This window comes from Tursiops truncatus, chromosome 20 (genome assembly GCF_011762595.2).
Source record: "Tursiops truncatus isolate mTurTru1 chromosome 20, mTurTru1.mat.Y, whole genome shotgun sequence".
In the NCBI taxonomy this organism is placed as follows: domain Eukaryota; kingdom Metazoa; phylum Chordata; class Mammalia; order Artiodactyla; family Delphinidae; genus Tursiops; species Tursiops truncatus.
Genome location: NC_047053.1, coordinates 11,706,673 through 11,713,056, shown reverse-complemented (window position 1 = coordinate 11,713,056; position 6,384 = coordinate 11,706,673). Strand labels below are relative to the sequence as shown.

At 54.3% G+C, this 6,384-nt stretch overlaps 1 protein-coding gene across 9 annotated transcripts in view; it reads right to left on the bottom strand.

Annotated features, from left to right (window-relative positions):
- Positions 1 to 452: 452 nt before the first annotated feature.
- The window catches only part of P2RX5 (purinergic receptor P2X 5), a 30,239-nt gene continuing 24,307 nt past the window's right edge, over positions 453 to 6,384 (bottom strand). For 2 of the 9 annotated variants that reach the window (XM_033847979.2, XM_033847977.2), the window contains exon 12: positions 453 to 4,251. Coding sequence is in view for 4 of the 9 variants with exons in the window: in XM_033847977.2 (XP_033703868.1) it covers positions 4,182 to 4,251 (70 nt within the window). In the remaining 5 variants the exon portion in view is untranslated. Of the gene's footprint in view, positions 4,252 to 5,681; positions 6,371 to 6,384 lie in introns of those variants that run through there. The other 7 variants (XM_033847975.2, XR_012328590.1, XR_012328591.1 and 4 more) reach the window with 7 other exon arrangements.

Sequence of the window (6,384 nt, the reverse complement as noted above, 5' to 3'; positions counted from 1 at the left end):
GGTTCAGTCCTGATGCAGGGTGAGTCCTGCTGGGGGGTATGGCGAAAGTGAGCTGATTTACTTAACCATTCCTCTATTGTTGGGCAGTAAAATTGTTTGAAAGGTTATTATAAAAAAGACTGCAGTGCATGTCTTCACATCTATATCATTTTGAGGGAATTTAGTAAGCTACTAGAAGATAAAAACTTGATTCCAAATGCTTTCCAGAGTTTTATCAGATTATACTCATTAAATGAAAAGGACCAGTTTTATCAGTGCCTTCCTAGTCCTTTAATGTTTGCTAGTTTAAAGAGTTTCCTTTCATTTGAATTTCTTTGCAAGACAATAAGGAAAGTAATATATTGCTCACTATTTGTTTCTTGTGTCTGCCTCTTTTGGTCTTGCCTTCTTTACATTTTCCTCTAAAACACCAGGTATCCATGAAAATATGTAGGAGAAAAGATCAGGACACATTTAAAGTTAACACCTTTTATTGTTTTATAACCAAATTAAAATGTCAGAAAATACATATACTGGTCAGGACCCAGAAAATGCTTGATATCTCCCCCCTTTAATTCTGTGTGCTGGCCTAAGGGGAAACAGCTGAAAGAAAGGTATCTTTTGTAGAGAGCATTCTTGGGTCCACTGGAGAATATGCTCTGAGGAGAGTTGTACCACTTGGAGGGGGGGGGGGGGCAGGTTGGAACCAAGTGGAGCCCTTTTCCAGACGTGCAAGTTGCCATTCCAAATGGGGTGATTTAAGGACTTCCCAGGGCACTGCAGACCCTATCTGGGGTACTCAGAGACACCTGGAGGAAGTCACATTCCCCCCCTTTATTCCCAGGGGTCAGCTAGCCACTGAGAAAGGAACTGATGGGCTTGGGGGGCACAAAAAGGCATCTGTGACTGATCAGTCCTGATGACCACTGCATCAGGAGTAAAGGGCACTTTGCGCTTTTTTTTTTATATATATAAATTATTTTATTTTTGGCTGCGCTGGGTCTTCGTTGCTGCCTGCGGGTTTTTCTCTAGTTGCAGTGAGTGGGGGCCACTCTTTGCCGCATTGCGGTGGCCTCTCCTGTTGCGGAGCACGGGTTCTAGGTGCGCGGGCCTCAGTTGCTGTGGCTCACGGGCTCTAGAGCACAGGCTCAATAGTTGTGGCGCACGGGCCCAGTTGCTCCGGGGCATGTGGGATCTTCCCAGACCAGGGCGCGAACCCATGTCCCCTGCACTGGCAGGCGGATTCTCAATTACTGCGCCACCAGGGAAGCCCGCTCTTTGCTCTTTCAATGGCTGGTCCCTATGATGTCACATTAGTAGCACCCAATTTGAAACTTTCCTGTTGGCCAGCATCATGGTACTCCAAAGGCATGGAATAGGTAGATGGCTTTAGGCCAGGGCTTGAACATAAGCATAGACAATTCTTGTGATGCTGAAATGTCAGCATGGAAAGATCTTAAGAGGCTAGCATGATCATCTTCCTGATGAGGTGCACCGAGGGAAAGGGGATTTCCCAGGTTTGGAAAGTGCTCAAGTTCCTGCTTCTCTTCTTCCCACTTCAAAGCCAGTTTCTGTAAGATTAATGAGCCTCCTACTCATTCACCAAGTTTCTGCAAAAACGCGGGCAGGGGTGATGCTGTGCAAAAGCATGGGAACTGGCTGTGTGTGACACCATCCAGAAGCTTTGATGGGGGCCACTGGCCAGTCTGGCTTCCTGAGCATGGGGCCTCTGACATGTACGGGAGAGGCCACCTGGAAAGCTTTGCTGTACTTGAAGAAACAGGTTAAGTCCTCCATGGCAGTAAGTTTAAAGGGGCAACCCTTAAAATTAAAGAACGTTAACTTGATGAAAGCCTCACAGAAGCTGCTCCAGTGACACCGTCTGCATTCCATTTCCTCAGTTGCTCTCTCACGTCTTTTCTACATGCAGTTCCCTGACGTGGATGCTTCCCCCATCACCTAGTTAGACTGCTACTAACCTTTCTGACTTCAACTTGTGTGTCACTTCCTTGTGGAAACCTGGCCCCTCCTCACTGAGGACTCTCAAAGCATCCCATCCTGTTTGTGATTGATGTGTGACCTCTAGACTCTGAGCACCTGGGCAGGGACCGTTTCTGTGCTGCTCGCCACTGTGTCACCAGCATTTAGTCCAACACCTGACACAGTAGGCACTCAATAAATATTTACTGACTGAAGGAGTAGCTGTAGGGAGACATTTCCATTCCAGTATAAAACAAATAGCACAGCTGTCAAGTGTTATGGCTGCTGCCAAGCGATTCCAAAAGCAGGTTAAAAGAAACCAGACCCAACTCCTCAGTGGCCGTGACCCCTGCCCTTTTCACTCCCAAACATATAAGTAACATGCTGTGTTATCAGATCCAAGGGTTAGCCTTAGAGAGGAAATGAAACACCACAGCAAATCACCTGGACTTTTCACTTTCTCTTCAGACAGCAGGTTGGGCTTGCTGACAGGTCACCTAGCAGCCCAGGGGAGGAGCTGCTTGATCTAGAAGGGGTCCAGTTCTGGGGACCACGCCCCTGTGCCCCAGAGGCCGGCCTCGCCAGAGACCTTTCCGCCCCTCCAACCCTCTTGTTCAAAGGCCCCAGTGGAAGGATGTTTACTCCCCGCTCTGTGTGGAGGAGAACCAGAGTCCTCTCAGAGAGGGTGCTCCTTTGAGTCAGGGCAGGTGCTCACACAGCACCCAGGCTTGCTGGGTGACGGGCAGCACTGCAGGCCTGGGCTGCCAGCTGGTTTCAACAACCATGATTGAGTTCTAGACCCCTCCCCTTGCGTTTTCGCTGGGGCTCCTCAGCCAGTGCAGCGGGAGAAGCGAGCCAGCCGGCTCCCTAGCCCAGCATATTCTCTTGCATCTGACAGAGGAGACTTGGTCTGACTGCAGGCGGCAGGAAAAGTTCATTTCCTGAGGGAAGGCGTGAGTAACCCAGTGGATTCTCAGCAAGACAGGTGAGCCTCTTGGAATTGGTAACACAGGTTGCCTCCGGGAACGGGTGGGAGGGAAGCTTTTCACTTCTGTTCTTTTGTACCTCTTAAATTTTGAGTCATTTAAGTATGACCTAGCCGAAATATTTTAATTTAAATGAATTGAGCATAATGCCACTTTCCCGAGGAGGGAAGGGGGGAATCTGCTTGGTCTCAGAGTAGCTTGCGCCATCTCCTCAAGCACTGCTTCTCCACCTTTCACGTGCGCGTGAATCACCTGGGAGTCTTGCTGAAATGCAGGTTCTGATTTAGGGGGATGAGGGAGGGGCCTGAGACTGCATTTCTAACAAGCTCCCAGATGATGCGGATGCTGCTGGTCCAGACCACACTTTAATAGCAGTGCTTTACAGCCACTGAGGGAGGGGGTTGAAGGCCAACCTAGTAACAACTGTTTCCACCTGACGACTGAGCGCCATTCATCATCTCATTAGATGGAGCCCTAGAGGAGACAGGGAGGGAAGCCGGGCAGGGACACTGCAAGCCCCACAGAACAGCGAGAGCCAAACCACACAGGCAGATGTGTCTCCCATCTGGGTGAGACGCTATCCCCTGAGCTTCCCGAGGCTCTCCTTCCTCATGGCCAGCTGCCTCCTCACAGGTCCAGTCCTTTCCCAGTTGCCTCCTTGGCCACCTTTAAATTTCACCCCTGGGGGCAAGGCCACATGTCCCCTTGGGTGTTGGCCAAGGTCCTTCTCTGAGGAGCCATCATTCGCTCTAGGGATTTGTGCAGGTCTCGGCTAGAGGCTGGAGGAAGGCCAGAGTCCTGGGCCCAGCTGTCATGTCTGTCGGCTCTGAAGGGAATTACATGCATGCCCCCCTCCCTGGGGGCCAGGTCAGTGTCTCATTCAAGCATCTTTTGGACAGGGCCCAGCCCGCAGCAGGCATCAGTGTTTGTTATGTGAATGAATAACTGAATGCCCTACTAAGTTCTCAGGAAAAATGAAAACACTCTAGGCCCTTGGCCTGCCCTCCACCCTTCCCCTCCCCAGGGCCTCTTCTGCATGAGCCACTGTGGCCACTGGGAGGCTCCCCTCCGCACACACACAACAAAAAGCTTGTAGCAGGATCCCAAAGTGCAGGAGAGAGGGCTGTGCCTGGAAGCCCCGTCCCATGTGGATGACGATGACTCTTTCCAGTTCAGAGCCGTGGGCAGTTCTGCCCTCAAATCTTCACCAAATCTGCTGTCAGCCAACAGCTCTGGCTATGCCTCCACGGTCTGCAGGTTCTGCAGCTGCTCCACATTCACCTTTCCATTCCCCTGGTGGCCAGACCTGTGTGTGGGCGGGTGGGGGCACAGAGGACGCTTGGGAGCCCTGCAGGCAGGGACGGCCTCCCTAAAGGCAGGCTCCGCCTGCAGAAGCCTCTGGCTGGCAGCGCGGTAGGCAGTGAGTGTTCACAGCAGCAGTCTGAGGGCTCCCTGGCCACAGCCCAGGCACAGGGAGGTGCTCAGGCCGCGGCCTCTGGAGCTGGCCCAGCAATGAGCAGCCGCTGCGGCCCCACAGCAACAGGCGAGGCTGGCCAAGACCAGCAGGGCAACCGCTCTTTCCTCTTGTAGGCGAAGGAGCTCAGGTGAGCACCCAGGAAGTGACAGGGAGCACGTGGGGGGCTGCTGGCACAGGCCTACCCCAGCAGATCTCCCAGCCTCTCCATCGTTCTTTCCTCACTCCTCTCCATCCTTTGCCTTCCCTCTCCATCCTGGCTCACCGCTCCCTCTTTCCCTGCCCAGGCCCAGTTCCCCACTGGAGGCTGCCAATCGCTGAGTCAGCAGAGAATGGAAGCTCGAAGCAGAGGGCAGCCAGCCCCAGGTCAGTGAACGCCTCTGACGTAGTTCACGAGAGGAGAGTCAGGGAACCCTACTCACTGAGCTGGAGGTTCCCCTGTGTCCAGCACCCCCGGAACAAAAGGGAAAACAGGCCCAGAAAGGGCCAGGCACTTGCTCAGGGGCACATAGCGAGGCAGGGAAGCAGAGCAGGCCTGAGGGCTGCCTCCTGACTCAGCCCAGGGCTCCCTCCCACGCCAGGCTGTGGTCAGGTCTACAGAAAGCGCCAGGCTGCCCGGGGCTTCTGGGCAGTGCTCAGGGAAGGGCAGCCTGCAGGTCACCTGTCAGCACAGCCACCACTGTCCTCAGGCTAGGGCAGCTCCAGAATTTCCACATCAAAGAGGAGCTTAGGGGGAGGCATCTGATGAGGCGTGGAGGGATGAAGGGCCGGTAAGGCAAAACAACCTGATGGAGAACTGGATTCTAGGAACCCACTGCCCAGGTTCAAATCCCAGCTCTGCCATTTATTAGCTGTGTGACTTGAGCAAGTTACTTGACCTCTCTGAGCCTTGGTTTCCTCATTAGAACAGGAAATATTAATGTCCACCTCATTAGGTTGCTGAAAAGAGTTCACGTGTACAAAGAACTCAGAGCAGTGCCCAGCAGAGTAAGCCTGAGTAAATGATAGTACTGTCTTAACGTGGGCACAGCATAGCAAGCAGACAGGTTTGTGGTCGCTCAGGGGTACTGGAGGGTAACGGGCATCGTGGAGGGGCTAAAGCACCACCAGCACCCCTCCCCCCCAGAGTCCAGCTTGGATGGGCTCTGCTGGGTCCCTGGCATGCTGCCTTGGGGCCAGGTCACCCAGAGCAGGGAGCACAGTAGCCAGCTGGGCTGTCTCTGCGGGCCTCGTTCCTGGCCCTCGGCTGGGCAGCCCCTCACCTGGCAGGCTGGAGGAGCTGCCGGCACACACAGCCATTCTCCTGGGCGCGACCTCCATCCTGCACCTCTGGCTGCTCCGCCAGCCCCGCCGCGTCCGGGGCCATGCTCTGCTGCGAGGACTCTGCCATTCGGGCGAGGACCTCTAGGTCCCTGGGCAGGACATGACCCATTAACCCTGGCCTGTGGGTCCCACCTCCTCCCTGGGACAGGTGAGCCACTCGCCCTGCAGGGGGCGCCCCTCTTCCCCCAGCAGCTCAGCAGGGGTGGCAGGTACAGTCAGGGCTCAGGGCTCAGCCCGAGAACCAGGGCTGGGGTTCAGTCCAGGCAGATGATGCAGGCTGGCCCTCCGCCCCGTCCCAGGTTGGGGTGGGAGTGAGGGAGCAGCGCCCAGTGCATTTCCCATCTCAGCTCCTCTGAACACACGAACACACACACACACACACACACACACAAACACACACACACTCACTCACTCACTCACTCACCAGGACCACCAAGTCCAAGAATCCTAAAATTGTAGGTGCTGGAAGGCACTGTATGTAAACCAACACTCTCATCTCACAGAGAAACTGAGGCCCAAGGCGGCCTGGGACTGGTCCAAAGTCACCTGGGGAGACAGTGGCAGGGCCAGGCCTGGAAACGAGGTCTCCTGCCCATGGCCTGGGTGGTCTTGTCTTCTGCCAGCTGCTCTGAAGTAGAATCC